This window comes from Candida albicans, chromosome R, assembly GCF_000182965.3.
Source record: "Candida albicans SC5314 chromosome R, complete sequence".
Lineage (NCBI taxonomy): Eukaryota > Fungi > Ascomycota > Pichiomycetes > Serinales > Debaryomycetaceae > Candida > Candida albicans.
In genome coordinates, this window is record NC_032096.1 from 1,681,967 (window position 1) to 1,699,374 (window position 17,408).

At 31.5% G+C, this 17,408-nt stretch overlaps 6 protein-coding genes across 6 annotated transcripts; 4 read left to right on the top strand and 2 right to left on the bottom strand. All coding sequences in view use genetic code 12, as the record gives it.

Annotated features, from left to right (window-relative positions):
- Positions 1–96: 96 nt before the first annotated feature.
- Positions 97–372, top strand: CAALFM_CR07760WA (mitochondrial 37S ribosomal protein uS19m; the record flags this gene model as incomplete). Its single annotated transcript, XM_019475557.1, has 1 exon — positions 97–372. The coding sequence occupies one exon, from the start codon at positions 97–99 to the stop codon at positions 370–372; it is 276 nt and encodes a 91-aa protein (XP_019331102.1).
- A 162-nt stretch (positions 373–534) lies between these two features.
- PTC6 (type 2C protein phosphatase) lies at positions 535–1,836 on the bottom strand (the record flags this gene model as incomplete). Its single annotated transcript, XM_705952.2, has 1 exon — positions 535–1,836. The coding sequence occupies one exon, from the start codon at positions 1,834–1,836 to the stop codon at positions 535–537; it is 1,302 nt and encodes a 433-aa protein (XP_711044.1).
- An 842-nt stretch (positions 1,837–2,678) lies between these two features.
- Positions 2,679–4,517, top strand: CAALFM_CR07780WA (uncharacterized protein; the record flags this gene model as incomplete). Its single annotated transcript, XM_705953.2, has 1 exon — positions 2,679–4,517. The coding sequence occupies one exon, from the start codon at positions 2,679–2,681 to the stop codon at positions 4,515–4,517; it is 1,839 nt and encodes a 612-aa protein (XP_711045.2).
- A 429-nt stretch (positions 4,518–4,946) lies between these two features.
- On the bottom strand, positions 4,947–6,143 carry YHB1 (Yhb1p; the record flags this gene model as incomplete). Its single annotated transcript, XM_705954.1, has 1 exon — positions 4,947–6,143. One exon carries the CDS (start codon positions 6,141–6,143, stop codon positions 4,947–4,949), a length of 1,197 nt encoding a protein of 398 aa, XP_711046.1.
- Positions 6,144–10,665: 4,522 nt separating this feature from the next.
- On the top strand, positions 10,666–11,862 carry SAP2 (Sap2p; the record flags this gene model as incomplete). The annotated part of the gene is made up of 1 exon (XM_705955.2): positions 10,666–11,862. The coding sequence occupies one exon, from the start codon at positions 10,666–10,668 to the stop codon at positions 11,860–11,862; it is 1,197 nt and encodes a 398-aa protein (XP_711047.1).
- Positions 11,863–14,903: 3,041 nt separating this feature from the next.
- YHB5 (Yhb5p) lies at positions 14,904–16,106 on the top strand (the record flags this gene model as incomplete). Its single annotated transcript, XM_705957.1, has 1 exon — positions 14,904–16,106. One exon carries the CDS (start codon positions 14,904–14,906, stop codon positions 16,104–16,106), a length of 1,203 nt encoding a protein of 400 aa, XP_711049.1.
- Positions 16,107–17,408: the final 1,302 nt, after the last annotated feature.

Genomic DNA, 17,408 nt, shown 5'->3' on the forward strand with positions numbered 1-17,408 from the left:
CACTTAACCAACCAACACCCAAAGTCAAAAATGTTACGAAAAAAAAAATTTTCGATTCTTCACCTATAGATTCAAACACTCCCTAGCTACCGAAATATGATACCAACTATAACAAGATTAGGTGCTCGTTCTGTCTGGAAGGGACCACATATTGTACCATTACCTGTTGCCAATGCAATCAAGAATAAAACTCCTATAAGAACAAAGGCCAGAAACTGTACAATTATTCCACAGTTTGTTGGTTTGAAATTCGAAGTGCATAACGGGAAAGAATATGTCGAGTTGGAAGTGACAGACGACATGGTAGGCTCAAAATTGGGTGAGTTTGCTCAAACAAGAAAGAGATTCATGTATAAATATTCCAAGAATTAAGAGAAAGAGGGAAACTGGTTTGGATTTGTTTGTGTTTATGACTTGTATATATATATTTCTTTATATATTTATTCTAATAATAATGGAATGATAATAAATAATTGGGAAATAAAAATGAAAACAAAAACACAACAATTTAATTGTGTGTGAAGTGGTAGAGTTTTATCCGCGTGCACCTCTTGGATTGTAATCATCAAGTCTTGCTTGTCTTAACTCTCCCGTTCTATCTATAATTGGCCAATTACCCCAACCGTTCAATCTTATGACCAAGCATGTCGCGTTATCATCACCTCCCACAAACTCAACAAATTTGATAACTTGCTCTGCACAATATTGTGGGGTGGCCACAGTTTGACCTTTCAAATTAACATGTGTGAGCACAATATCAGCGATTTCCTGATCAGTTAATATATTAGTTACCCCGTCACTGCACAAAATAAGGAAACTCTCATCTCCACCTAATCCTCCTATAGTGTATTTCTCGATTTCATCAGGAGTTAAAAACTGTTTGATGGCGTCCAGATCACCAATTATATACTGGTTGAAATCAGGCTCTGCTGTCACTCCGACCTCTTTATAATCAACGTCACCAAAAGCACGTGTGTTTGCTAATGCAACAAACCTTTCTTCTCCAAAGGAGTCTGTCATAAAAAAATTTGCTGCATATTTTCTCAACCTTTTAGCTTCGATTGGGTTCAGTGGATGGTGGTCAGTGGTTAGTGTATGAGCCAACCCATTCTTGTCCGCTACAATAGCCCTAGTGTCACCCAAATGACCAATACTTAACTTGGAAATGGTGTGTCTATTGAAATAATAGTTTTCAAAAAACGGTTGGAAGGTTCCTGGTTTGGAATAAATGGTTTCAATTAGTGCTGACGTACATGTTGAACCTGATTTCTGTTCTTTACTGAAAAAGTTGTAATCGGCATTCAAAAACGCAAGAGGCACTCTTGTTGCTAAATCATCAGAAAGAAAATTCTTTAATTTTATTCGTTCCTTCTCCCAATTTGCAACAGTGTTATCACGGTGTTTATACCACCGTTTCCAATATCCACCAACATTCTTGGCGTATTTTTTGAACAATTCTTGACGGTCGTTATCATTCTCAACCAATTGGTCCAGGTCCTCTAATGCCAGTGATAAGTTTTCTGCCAAGTACGTCGAGCATTGATCACCCCCATGGCCATCAAAAATACTAAAATTAAATATCTGTGACTCTTTGACTTGTAACAAATTAGCACTATACTTGTCTTCGTTATACAAACGATTGACTCGACTACTAGAATGACCCAAGTGAGAAGGGCTTTTTAGAATAGGAACAATCAACTTCCCCACTTTTGATGGTTGTTTATGGGAAAAGCCACCACTGGATGATATATCCATTGCTGTGAATGTAACTGTTTGTGAAACATGACGTACAAAACTCAAGCTTGGTGGTAGGAGTTGTCTGCTGCGTGTTGACATGTATAAATTTTATGGCAGACTTATAAATGAATATGTGGATTAGAAAAAGAAATGATTGTTTAAACTCTGCAAAGAGATAATTCAACAATTTCAAGTTATCGTTGATCATTTTTTGTTTGTGTGTATGTGTGCCGTATCGTGGGTGGGTGCGTGTGTGTGGGAGCTGGGCTAGGTCCGAGATGGGGTAGACTAGGGAGCGAGTAGTAACAAAAAAAAAATTAAAAAGGGGAAGCAATTCAATTGACAAATGGGATTAATGCCCCGGGACTACATCGACCAATAAGGTTTTAGCTTTATGATGGGGAAAACCAAATCAGCATGAAAAAGGACTTATACTTCCAGTTTGTTTGTTCAATTATTTTTTTCACTTATATCAGAAAGTATTTATTTATATTCAGATATGTTATGTCGTATAAAGTACTCTTCACGTGACCAAATTTGCCTTTAATCACTTTCAATCATAGCTAAAATCACTATCTAATAAACAATTGCTGTATCATTGATCATGTAATGAATTTGTACCACAATGCCCTATACATGGGATAGGCGACTAATTGATAGATGTCATGGCACCGGATCAGGAAAGTTCGGTTATAAAATCACTCAGTCAATTCACACGCACTTTAGCAGGTTTTTATGGCTTAAAGTTTGAGCGGTTTTTTTTTGGTTCTACTGTCTAAATCGGATTTCGGTCCAAGCACATATAATATAATATAATCATCATTATCACTTAATATATACTAATCCATTTCTCGTCTTTTTTTTCTCAGTTTACCCCTTTTAAAGGATACCAAAATTGGTTATTTCTTCTTTTTAAATTTGATTGATAAACTAGTTGCAACATGTCCGAATCAGACACTTCTGAAGTTGATATTTCATTAAGTCAACAATCACCCACTCAACTGCCTCAAGTATCACAAGATACTAAACCTAAAAAGAAATCAGTTGGATTCGCTGCTGCCCCTGAAGAAGATCTTAAAGAACATCACAAAGTTTTAAAACAAAAGGAAGAGATTAAATTGAAGTCATCTCCATTTCATAAAATTCCAGCTGAATTGGCATATTTGGAGAAGAGAAATTCCAAAATTGATCCCAAACCAATCATTGATAAAAATGCCAATCATAATCCAGTACCAAATAGTAGATTCCGATTAAAAGACTTGCCTGATTTGAGTAAATTGAAATTTTTCGATGTCAAGAATATTTCCGTGCAGAATAAAGAAACCGAATTACAATTTCATTATACCACTATCAATTTACCACCAAGTTCCGATAGTGTCATTGTTGATATTAAATTTGGAGGGTTGAACGCATTGGATTATGCTAAGATTAATCAGTATGTGTTGAATCTTAGTAATGTCAAAGTTGGAATGGGATATGAGTTCTCTGGGGTTATCACCAACGTTGGTTCGTCTATGGCCAAGAACTATTCTGTTGGAGATTATGTTTTTGGGTTAATAGACCCTACATCAAGACGTGGATCATTATCATCAAGTCAATTGATTTACCCTAATCGTGATGTTTTGATAAAAGTTGATGAAGAAACTTTGAATAAGCTTCACCAAGTTGATATCAATATAAATACTGCAGGAGTCGGAAAAGATTTTCAAATTGAAGAAGACGAACAGTCATCAACAACCCCAGAAGAAGATAGCAAATACGAGGTTGCAGTAACAAGTCGCAAAAATTCTGAACCACATAGTACACTTCCTCCATTGGCAAAGTTGTGTTCCTTCCCCTTATTGTACAATCATTCCAAACAATTGCTTCAACACTTGAATCCTAAAAATACTGAGGCGAATATTTTGATTAATGGTGCTGATATAAACCTTGGCTTAACATTGCTACAAATCTTGTTGATAGAGTATCCAAACCTTGAATACATGAAGCTTATTTTAGTTATTCGAGAGAAATCTTTGAAATTCATGGAAGGTATTGTTGATCAATTTCAAAAAAAATATTACAATCCTTCACAAACAAGAGATTTTAAAATTATAAGTTTTGATTTATTTAATGATGGATTGTATTTCCCTGGGGAAAAAATTCCTGTTAATTTCAAAAAACCAAATTTTTTTGCTAGTGAAGTGATCAATGCATTATTAGTACCACTTCGTCATAACGGTGATGTTGGAGAACAACAAAAAATTGATGAGAAAAACATTAATGATTATAAATTGGATATGATTATTGATTTAATTGGATGTAAGAAATATTTCCAAACTACTAGTACTAAAATTAATGAAATTGAAGAAATCAATTTACCATTCAAACAAAATATTTCCACTTCTCTTGGGAAGTTATTCAATGGGAATGTCAAAGAACCATTTTTGACAAGGATTTTGAAACCGAAAAAGTATGGATCTAGCTTAGTTAGTGCATGTAATTTCGATATCAGTGAGCCAACTTATGATATTGATCATTTAGTTACTTTCCAAGAGGGTATATTAAATCCATGGTCTAGTTCTTGGACAAGCAATTTATTGAACAATTGGACAAATTATAATTATCACCAAGAAACGGGCTTGAGTTTCAAACAACAATGGTGTCAACAGGCTTTGGATTTGGTTCTTGATGATAAGTTAAAGTTCAAGATTGATGGATTAACGGAATGGAAGAATTTCAAAAAGAAAGATGTAAGGGTTGATGATGCCAAGTATATTTTACAAGTTGAAGATTTCTAGAATTGTATGTAGGGAGGTTTGTGTTTAATGTAATAAAAATATTATTAATGAACTTGGTGTGATGATGTAAGCCGCGAATCTCACGAAGAGATCTCAATTATCATTCTGACAATTCGCTTTGTCTAGAGAGTATTGTTTTAATAGTAATTACACAAAACTTTAACATTTTAGATTTAGGATTTACGAAGTCGCGTTTAATATTCCGCAAAGATCGGCAATTCTTGTTTCAGTAAAGATTTCTTCATCACCATCAACATTCTCTTTACTTTAAGCTCCCTCTTTCTGCTTAGTTGGTCAGTTAACTTCTACTGGTCTTATTTTTTTCAAATTCATAAAAACTTTATAATTTAAGCAATACTATATACTATGTACTAGATTTTCATTAATTGGATCATTCCTATCTAAAGATATACACCCCCCACAAATAGTTTAAGGATCGTAAGGACCAAAATATTCAAGCTTGACAGGAACATTCTTTTTACCCAAATGTTCTTTGATATCTTTCATAAACTCTCTTGGACCAACAAGGTACACATCATGTTCTGGAGCAATAAAATCTAAATCATCAGTAGTCAATTTACGGTTAAATGCTTTATCAATAACAATCTTGTCATCGGTGTTATTGTCTTCAGAAAAGTATTCAATGGCTTGGAATTTGTCACCAAATTTGCTCTTGTATTCTTTGAAAAGGTTGCCGAAAGCTCTAGTTTCAGCAGATCTGTTTGAGTACAAAAGTTTGACATTTTTTCCTTCTTCTAAAGCACGTTCAATCATTGATAACAATGGGGTAATACCAATACCACCAGCAACGAAAATCAATTCCTTGTCTGTAGCTGGGTCATAGACAAAATTACCAGCAGGAGGAGCAACTTTCAAAATATCGCCAACTTTCAAATTGTTATGAATATAACCTGAGATCTTACCACCTGGGACATGTCTAACAGAAATTCTATATTCATTTTCTTTAGGGAATTCTGACACTGAATATTCACGAGAAATCTCAAATTCTTCACCAGGTAATTTCCATCTGAAACACAAGTATTGACCACGTTCAGGTTTTGGTAATGGTAAAAGATCTTTATCAACTGGAGTGAAATAAACGGATTTGACATCTTTACATTCTTGAACAATTCTTGTCACTTTGAAATCTTTAAACCAACGCCATGGTTGTTTGGCATATTCTGCGGCTTCTAAATCGATCAATAATTTAGCCAAGTTCCCGTAAGCAATAGTCCAAGCTTCCAAAAAGTCTTTGTTAGCAATTTCTGGAGGTAATAATTCAACCATGGTTTGAATAAGACAAGTACCAACAATTGGATAATGTTCTGGTAACACTTGTAAACCAATGTGTTTAACAACAATTTGTTTAACAAAATCGGTCAATGGAGTCAAATCTTCAATGTTTTTAGCATAATTCAATAAAGCAAATGCTAAAATTTTTGGTTGTCTCAATAATTTTTGATCAGTGGTGTTGAAAAATGGTTTAACTTCATCATAATTTCCAATCATACGTTGATAGAATTTTTGAGTCAATGTTTCACCGGCTTCTTCTAAAATTGGAACGGTATCCAAAATGATTTTGATTTGGGCTGGAGTTAATTGTTTGGTTTCGTATTCGACTGTCATGTTTAGCTGCTCTGTTCTAAAGTTGTCTAAAGTAAAGTTATCTATTCTATAGTGATATAAAAGAATATAAAATTAAAAATAATTATGGAAATCATGGGGAAGTAAATCTCTATTTATAATGGATTTGAAAAAACTAAAACAAAATAAAAAAGAACAAACTATCAAAAAAAAGGAAAACAAACGTACATGAAAAAAACATGTTTAATGGTTTTCCCGCTGATGCTCCCCGACGGTAATAATTGAAACAACATCTCCAATTTACACTTATACAGAAAATGATAGTTAAAATAATCACAAATGGAATGATTACTATTGGAAGAGAATTTGTTTTGAGTAAATCATCAGGTGTTTTTTCCGCGGTTTTGTGTAATATTCAATTTAAAGAAGAAGAATGAATGAATGATGGAGGAGTTGGGAAAATGCCGGAGCGCTTTAACCTAAATACTCCATTTGGGTTTTTTTTAGTTCTCATTTTTTTTAACTTGTCTCATTCTCTCGGTCTTTAAACTTGACTGAACAATTGAGCAGTGTAGTTGGTATTACCAATTAGTTTGTCTTATACGATGTTGTCGGTTGTACGAAATTAGAAAAGAACGAATAAGAACGAAAAAAAAGAGAAAAAGTCAAAAGAAAAGGCATATTCTATTGTTTTAAGTATCAAAACTGACAATACAGTATGTTTTTACATGATTTGTTTGAGATGGTATTGCCTCTTGGTAAAACTGGACATTTTAGTTTTCGTTTGAGGCGTCTTCGTTATGAGTGCAAGTACATGCATCTTGATGTAGGACTGTATAATGATCACGTCCAACGTTCGTTAATTTATTTGCTCTATAGGGCGTTGCTGGGCATGTGGTGGGGCATTATGCAAGACCAAAATGAACCCATGCTTTTTAGATTATGTTCTATTGTCTTATTGAATATTGACAAACATAGTAGGTAGGTGATTATTCTTTTCTCCTTGGTGGCTGGGGAACGATCGTAATTCTGTAGTGAAGCCTCAACGGTAGCGATAAGTCCAGATCAAATCAGGGGAGGAGGGCTAAAAATAATACTAAGCATCTACTCTACAAGTTTGATTTGCAATACATTCTACATTCATTGATTGATTGATTGTCTTTATTGTGGGGGAGTTCATTAATTGTAACTGTTGTAGTGAGCATTTAAAAAACTGCGGGAATAAGAAATCAAGTTCCGGTAATAAAGTTGTCGTGTATAGCTAACCAGGCAAATCGCGGGAATAAAGAGACCCCGAAAAAAGTTTATTCCCGTGATTTAGTCTTGGTGTTGCTGCTACACCAAGAAGTTAGTCTCACTAATTACGGAAATAACCGTTTAGTTTTCCAAATGGTTATTAAGTTATATCGATAAAGTTAGTTCTCAGAGTTAGGTCATTTAAAGTTCAAGTGACATCGTATGATTAATGGTTTGTTATTGTTATGAGTAGATTTAGGTTTAAACTCGGAGGGGAAGAATTGCCATAATTAAAATTACTAATGATGTGTTAGATATTTAATATGCATGAATTTGTTGCAAATTTACGTTAAGCTTCGGTACAAGTTTAAAAGCCTGTTTTAAGCTTTGAAAAAAATAGAAATCAGGGTAGCGTAAGGGGAAAAATGCATTATTCCAACTTATTATATACACTGAACATCAATATTTTCTCAATGTTGGCTTAATGAACTTTTTTAACTAGTTTTTTAGGTAAAATTTTAACGAAAAATAAAGAAAATATGAAATATGATTTGTTAATAGAACCAACATATAAAAAGATAAATATTCCATTACTTGAAAATTACTTCTTTACCATATTCTATCAATACAGATTTCCATCTAATTTCTTCATACGGTCGTTCAATTCAAATAATTTTCAAAGATTTTTATCACGTGATCACACATATACATTCTCCACTCTGGTTACTGGTTTTTGATTTTTGGCTTACAAAAAAGGAATTTAAAGCCGTAACCATATTTTCTAGAGTAATTTAAAGCCATATGAGTCCAACTGTAGAGTTCTGCTAATTCATGTTTAGAATTTTTGAAAAAGTGGCATATGTTGTTGTGGTTGAAATGATAGATAGATATGAGTACGTCAAAAGATCTACGACCAACACACACGCACATGCATACCGCTCTTTCTTTCCATTAACAGAAACTCTTATCTAAAAATTAGTTTATACACATAGATAAATGATAATCACGTATATTGAAAAATGTGGAACACCTTTGGACAAACGGCACCATAAATAATTAATCGTTTGCGTTTTTTTTTCAAGTATTTTTTTTTTAGTCTGTTGTTGATTACACGACAGATAACGTAAAAATGTGGATCCTCAATAAAATCTAAATCAAGAATTGCGCTCCAATGGAAAACTGTCAATCTTCTCTAATAATAAGAACAATATCATATGATGGAGATATAGCCATAGTCAATGTTGGTTGGTTAACAAGTGGAAATTGCTTTTTTGTTATTTAGTATTTTGTTGTTGTTGTTGTTGTCAATTTATGGGCCGATCTGAAATTTCAAAAAGAAAAAAAAAGTAACGTATGCATGTACATGTCTTTGACCGCCTGAATCTCGATCTGATCTCCTTTCGTTTTTYTTTTTTTTTTTTTTTTGCAGCTTTTTATTTAGAAACACTAATTGTAGTTGTTTCTGTTGTTGTTGTGGCTTATGGATATAGTTTTTTTTGCATTCAAATTACGTCCACCATTATTATTGTCTTTATCCTCGGGTCTAAAAATCTAATAAAAAAATAAAAACTAAACAAAATTGAAAACGTCATATTTGTGAAATTTGTCAATGCAGAAAAGCGCAAAATATATTTTAAAGAGAAACAATTTTTGATTGTGGAGTTTCGGATATATCTAAAATATGAATTATCAACGAACGAACAAACAAACAAAAAAAAACTTTCAACACAATACACAAAATTGTTAATTTCCATTGATTGATTGATTGTAGAATTTCATATTAACCAATGACATCAGAAATAGAAAGACGCCATTATTTTTTATAATTACACAGTATGGTTTTTATTCAAATCTTTTCTTCTTGGTGACGTTTTGAAGTAGTTCGGGTTATATATTGAAACAACAATATGATAGAGGAACGGCATCAAAAAGAATAAAGATATACACACGCACATACATACATGAATGAATGAATAGAAAAGGGGAAAGGATTGAAAGATAAAAAAAAGAAAAGTGGTACAAAACTTACAAACAATAATTATGAGAACAATAGAGGCACCATCACTATTACTAAACAGATCAAAAACAAGTAAAAATAGGAAAATCTCAATTTCAACTACATATCATAGGTAAGATTTGAAATTAAACAATAATTAAAACTATTGTTTAATAACTTCTATCAATGAATAAAAAAGAAGAAGAATAATAGATCTTTTCAACTCTAACTTTAACTTTGACTTCTAGATTTTTTGCAAGCATTTAAATATTGCCAAGTAAAAACTTCAAATTTTCTTTCCCCTTGGAACTTTGACTTTATTTTTTTGACAGATTATTTTGACACATTCAAATCAAATGTGTTACCCCTTAAAACAAAAAAACACTTTTTTTCAATTTCTTGGTATCCAGAATCATTCTAAGCATCATTTAATTATAATTTCAATCCAAAAAAGTAGTTTTAGTTTGACTTGAAACGTCAACAAACACAAATTTCAAATCATAACCTCTCCTGTTGCCTGTCAACAACAAGCCATAAGGAGAAGGAATAGGAGGAGGAGGAGATAGAAACTTGCACGGCACCACAAAACACAAAATTGATTTCAACCAATACGGTGACAACAACATTAGATTTCCGATAGAAATAATGATTATCGGAATAAGCTAGCTTTGCTTTGCTTTGCTTTGCTTTTTGACTTGTTCTAATTTTTCGAAAATAATAATGGAGAAAAGTTCAAGGTGTTTAATGCATCAACTAAAACAGAAAATAATACATTAGACTAAACTTTTAACCTTTCTAGTACCAATAATTCACGCGTGCGTTTTAATTCCAATCATGAAATGAAGAAGTTATTTCCCTTTTTCTTTCATCAAAAAAGAACTAAATTATTTTTTAAATTTTAGTAAACAAAACCTGGAAATCGGGGAAACCGGGGGAGGGGGGCAGAAAGTGAAACGGGTAATATTGATAAATTTAGTCTATAATTGATAAAGTTAAAATTAAATTGATTTGAATTGATTTGAATTGAATTGAATGAAATGCATTTGAATAAACGGCATCAAACTAAAAAAATATAGACCACATTCATAGTAAAACGATAACAAAGAACACCACAATTTATAGCAATGACAATAAACATCTAAAAAGAAAAGGGTACGAGAAGGAGAATGAAAAAGAACAATAAGCTAGTTCTTAATCTGTTCAGATATCTAATTTCAAAAAAAAGAATAGTATAAAAGGATAGTTGATTCCTCTTGGTTGTTGAAAATTTGAATAATATCAATCAATTAATCAATCAAATAACAACAACCCACTAAACATCACCATTTATCAATGTTTTTAAAGAATATTTTCATTGCTCTTGCTATTGCTTTATTAGTCGATGCTACTCCAACAACAACCAAAAGATCAGCTGGTTTCGTTGCTTTAGATTTCAGTGTTGTGAAAACTCCTAAAGCATTCCCAGTTACTAATGGTCAAGAAGGTAAAACTTCCAAAAGACAAGCTGTCCCAGTGACTTTACACAATGAACAAGTCACTTATGCTGCTGATATTACCGTTGGATCCAATAATCAAAAACTTAATGTTATTGTTGATACTGGATCATCTGATTTATGGGTTCCTGATGTTAATGTTGATTGTCAAGTCACTTATAGTGATCAAACTGCAGATTTCTGTAAACAAAAGGGGACATATGATCCAAGTGGTTCATCAGCTTCACAAGATTTGAATACTCCATTCAAAATTGGTTATGGTGATGGATCTTCATCTCAAGGTACTTTATATAAGGATACCGTTGGATTTGGTGGTGTTTCGATTAAAAATCAAGTTTTAGCTGATGTTGATTCTACTTCAATTGATCAAGGTATTTTAGGGGTTGGTTATAAAACCAATGAAGCCGGTGGTAGTTATGATAATGTCCCTGTCACTTTAAAAAAACAAGGAGTCATTGCTAAGAATGCTTATTCACTTTATCTTAATTCTCCAGATGCTGCCACGGGACAAATAATTTTCGGTGGGGTTGATAATGCTAAATATAGTGGTTCATTAATTGCATTACCAGTTACTTCTGATCGTGAATTAAGAATTAGTTTGGGTTCAGTTGAAGTTTCTGGTAAAACCATCAATACTGATAATGTCGATGTTCTTGTGGATTCAGGTACCACCATTACTTATTTGCAACAAGATCTTGCTGATCAAATCATTAAAGCTTTCAATGGTAAATTAACTCAAGATTCCAATGGTAATTCATTCTATGAAGTTGATTGTAATTTGTCAGGGGATGTTGTATTCAATTTTAGTAAAAATGCTAAAATTTCCGTTCCAGCTTCCGAATTTGCTGCTTCTTTACAAGGTGATGATGGTCAACCATATGATAAATGTCAATTACTTTTCGATGTTAATGATGCTAACATTCTTGGTGATAACTTTTTGAGATCAGCTTATATTGTTTATGATTTGGATGATAATGAAATTTCTTTGGCTCAAGTCAAATATACTTCTGCTTCCAGTATTTCTGCCTTGACCTAAGATGAAGGGGTGGAATAAAGTTAAAATATTAAAATATTAGTTGCTTGATTAGTTTTTACTTACTTGAAAGGAGTGGCTTTTTTTTATAGTTTGATACTTTTTTTGCTTTCTTTCAAGTTTTTTTTATATTTTGTTTTGTTTTGTCTTTTTTTTTTTCGATTCGATTCTTAAATTTCATTAAAATACCATTTAAATTAAAAGTACATAATATATTTAGAAATATATATATATATATTATATTATATTTACATTGATTTAACCAAATTATCTTAATAAATCGCAACAGTGAAATGTGCACCTACCAGACTTAGTTTAGTCTGTAGAGTCTTCTCACAAGCATCAAATAAAACTGTCATTTTGTTGCTTCTACACAAAGAAAAGAAATAACCCTGAGACGATATACTTGCATTCCCATAACAAGGTACTACTTGGATTGTAGATTAATTCCGAGTAGTTTGGTTTCAACGGTTTCCCATAAATTATGTTTCCTATAAGTTATGAGTATTTTTTTTTTTGAGGTTTTTGACAATATGCCCTTTTTTTCTTGCACAAAATTGAAAACTAGAAATTTGACGTCAATTAATTATGCATTCAATAACAGTGATCATCATCATGCTCAAACTAGAGGTGGTCATGGGCCCATAACCAAAAGAAAAGCTTTGTTGTTCTATAACTGTCAAAATCACCGTTGTCGCGATTGTACATATATGTACCTCTTTTATGTTTGATGTGATCATAATGTAAATTTGTAGATGTGGACCCAAGGATTTTGCTCTTGAAATAAAGAACAAAAGGAAATAAGAAAAAAAAAAGCACTCAAACAACTGCAGTTGAAACAAAATTGGTATGAGTTCTGTTTCTTTCATTACTCTGTACATTTCTTGACTTTTTTCATTTCAATTTCTTCAAATATTAGTTGTAGTGAACAAAAAAAAAAAGGTAGACATAGTTATTAAAATTTTACATATACATTACTAAGTAGTTTATTTAATCAAAATTTATAAAATAAAGTTTATTTAAAAAAACAAAAACTTGAAACCAACCAACAGTAGTTACAAACGTTTCAAAATTCCCCCAAAAGTGTTGTTGATCTTGTTGATATTGTGCTCATGTCTTGGTTAATGGTTAGTATATTACAATATGTATATGCAGTTTATTTTTTTCTTTTCACTTCGTCAAAAAACATAATAAAACAAGAAATTTTTTGAATTGAATTTATGCATATTGTGAGAAACAAAAATACCAATTAAACAACGAAAACGTGATCTTTCCAAGAAAGTACAAAATGTTGAAACGCAATTTGAGTACGTAGGATTGGTTTTAATTATAGTCAAGTGTTAGTTGGTTGGTTGGTTAATGACAATAATTAATATTAGTTTCTCTCGGTTAGTTTGCCCCCCACTATAACAAATCTAGACTTTACAATTGTTTATCTACTACTGATTTCGGTTAGAATCAAGACATTAACGTAAGTTTTCTTTTGTGGTACCACATGTTATAGATTACTTGACTTTAACTTTGAGTAATAATATTATCATTCTTGTCTATATATACGCCTGTACTATAATAATAAAGTATGTGATAAGTCATAACATTCCAAATTTCATTATAGGAGGAAGAAAGAAGAAGTGAAAAGTGAAGAGGGAATATTATGCAAAATGTCTAATCACCAAATTTAGACTGTACTGAAAAAAAAAAAAAAGAAACTTTTACTAACAATTGTTCACCACCCCCCCCCCTCCCAAAAAAATTAAGTTTATACAGCTCTATATATATATTTATCTCTATTGTTTGTTTTGATATTTGGTCCTATCACCACAAGTTTTATCTACAAGTTTTTGAGTTGAAACATCGAGAAGGGTTTTTAAAAATGAATTAGAATCAAATGTTAAATAGAAAATGAGTTTCATAAAGAGTTTATAATGCCAATCTTCGTATATGTGGCAATTTAACTGAATTTGGAATAGTAAAGAAATGAAAAGAAATAAAAAAAAGAAACCTGAAATTCTGTAAGTTGATTATAACTTTTACAAAACATTCCATTCTCTACAAATTACACCTCTTTACTACTACTACTACTACCTAAATAAATCAAATGTTATACTATACATTCTTGTATATCCTTTGAGGCTACGCAACTATCTTGTGTTCTAGTGTTGCTTGTGCTGTTGTTTTTACTGTTTAGCTAGGGGAAGAACACCAGAACTTTATCTTCATTTCCTTTGAAGTGTAACTTTAATTCTTGGTTTCAAGTTGAGAGGTTATGGGATCTCAGTACCAGAGAAGCTCACAGATTATGGTACGATTTTTTTGTTTATACTTTGAAATGTGGAGCAATTCGAGGCGAGGATGGGTGTATAACCCACACATACACACACATTTTCCCTCTTTTGGTTTGAATCTCATTCACAATGGAGAATTTGTAGAGGTAATATGTCATAAGCCCGCCTGGAATTACAATATGAATTGAATAATTACATAACAAATGTAAATTCCCTTTCTTTCTTTCATTTAGTGTCTCCCTTCCCTCCCTCCCTCTACCTCCACTTTGTTCCTTTTTGCTGCTGTTATTCTTTTATTCTCTTTATTACTTTACTTTACTGCTAAAAACTTCAAATACACAAAATCGACAACAATGAGCATTTTTTGTCCTTTCATTTCATTTGATTTCATTTGATCAATTTGATTTGATTTATTTTTCTTAGTTATTCATTCTTAGTTCAATTTTGTGATAAGAAAAAAAAAAAAAAAAAAGAAAAATTTCAATAAACCCAAAAAATGATTAATTGATTGATTGGATTCAAAATAGATCAATATTAAAACAATAACTAATTTAACAAACTAACTAATTAACTAAAACTTGTTTTTTTCAAAAAAAATTGTTCATTTATAAGATATATTAATATAAACTTGTTTCTTTATCCCCTTTTTCTTTCTTTCATTTCGTCACTTTTTTTCAAAAAAAAGTTCTTCTTCCCTTTTTCTATTTCTATTTCATTTCCCTATTCATTAATTAACCAAATAACAATAACAATAACAAGATGACTGTTGCTAGTGCTAGTATTATCAATAATTATTTTGAAAGTAAACCTTTAACACCAGAACATATTCAAATCATTATTGATTCGGTCCCTATATTAGAACATCTTGACGTTCAATTAACTGAGAAATTTTATAAACGATTATTAAAACAAAATCCTGAATTTAAACCATTTTTCAATGAAACTCATCAAAAATTATTACGTCAGCCACGAATCATGATTCATTTTTTAATACAATATGCTAAAAATATTCAAGATTTAACTCCCATGATTGATTTTATTAAAAAAATTGCTTCTAAACATGTTGGATTACAAGTTAAACCGGAACATTATCCTAAATTGGGACAAGTATTAATTAATGTCATTATTAATTTATTTCCAAAACAATTAGTTCATGATGAATTCATTGAAGCTTGGACATTAGCATATCAAAATTTAGCTAATTTATTAATTAAATTAGAATCAGAACAATACGTTGAAAAACCATGGTATGGATTCAAACAATTCAAAGTGACAAGATTACAACGTGAATGTTCAGATGTTAAATCATTATATATTACTCCAGTAGATGGTTCACCTATTCCTAAACCTAAACGAGGTCAATATTTATGTATGAGATGGTTGTTACCAGGAGAAAAACATGAAATAACTCGAGAATATTCAATTTCAGAATATCCTAAAAATAATGAATATCGTATCACAGTAAGATATATTCCTGGTGGGAAAGTTTCTAATTATATTCATAATAACATAAATGTTGGTGATATTGTTTATTCTGGTCCACCATGTGGTGATTGTGTATATGAATCATCACTGAAAAATTTAGTGTTTTTAGCTGGTGGTAATGGAGTCACAGCATTATTACCCATGATTGAAGCTGGTTTAACCGAAGGAAGACAAGTGAAATTACTATATTCCAATCGATCAACTGATTCTCGATCATTTGGGAAATTATTTCAAAGTTATAAATTACAATATGGTGATCGATTTCAAGTGGTGGAATTTTTATCTCGTGGAAGAACCATTGATCCTATTGATAAATTTTATCGACGTTCATTAACTTTAGAAGATTTGGATTTTATTGTTCCTGAAGATGATGTTTATTTGATTGGTCCAAGAACTTATATGAAAATGATTGAAGATTATTTAAAAGATAGAAATATTACTGTTAAATTAGATTATTTTGGACCTCGTGAAATATAAAGAAAAAACCAAACCAATAACCTACCTACCTCCTTTTCCCGTTAAACAGTTAAAGAGAAATATCCCGTTGTTATGTTTTCATTGGCATTCCTTTTTCTTGTTAGAACAAGTAGAGTTAGATTATATTTATTCATATTATATTTATTATTTATTATGCACATTATTTTTTTTCAAAGGAAATACTCTATTAATATTATTATATTATTTGAAAATACCAGGGTGCAATTTGATTCGTTTTCCCGCCAACAGGAACTAAAGGGGTCCCCTTAAAACCAGACCATTTTTTATTTATGCTAAACCAGTAAACCCAGTAAACATATAAATTATGCAGATGCAATCTATACCACATAAAATCAACATTCTATTTCAAGATTTCAAAGGGTTTTGCATTCGCTTATCTATATCAGGATTTACAAACTCTTTGAGCAAAAGGATATATTATTCTAAACCTATCGGAAAACAGATAAATTGGAAAAAAAAAAAAATGAATCACTTTTTTAATAGGTTCACAAAAATTATCCTTTCCTTTCCGTAATGATGATTTGGATGTACAAGATCTTTGCTTTTGGTTACTGACAAATACGAAAGAAAGAAAAAAAAAAAAAAAACTGGGGTAACCACACCATAAACCTAAAATGATCACACATACATATATTAAAGATATCCGGAGTTGTACCCAGCCTTTTTTTTTTTTCTTGACTTCTATTGCATTTCCGTTGCTGTCAATAGTTTATATTGGGGAGGGAGGATACTATTCAATATTTCCATTTCCTCCACCCCACACACTCACATATACTTTTTTTGTTTTTCCTTGATCTATTGCAACTTTATTTAGCTTTGAGTTATAAATTGTTATTGATCTCTAGTTGAGGCGAGGAGAAATTATTGTACGAGAATATGTCAATCGAGTTTGTACCTATTTCCTGTGACTTCCGCCGTACCTCCATTTCTCTTTACAAAAAAAAAAACTATATAATGGTGGAAATGTGTTTTTCCCATATCTAGTACTATGATGTTTCCCACTAAAAGACCCTTTTCTTATTCACCTCTGACTCTATTCTAACAACTATTGGCAATTCAGTCTGTTTTTTACATTCTCCAAATAGAGCTATAATGGATGTGTTCACATTTATCACAAATAAGCTTTATTCACAGGATACGAGTAGTAAATCTAATCATTATCAGAAGCTTAAATAATATTCTATCGGAAATATCACATAACAGTTTACTAGTAATGGTGGTGGTGATTCTTGATTAATTGGTTTTTCCGGAGACAATACCAAGTTTACATAACCCATATAA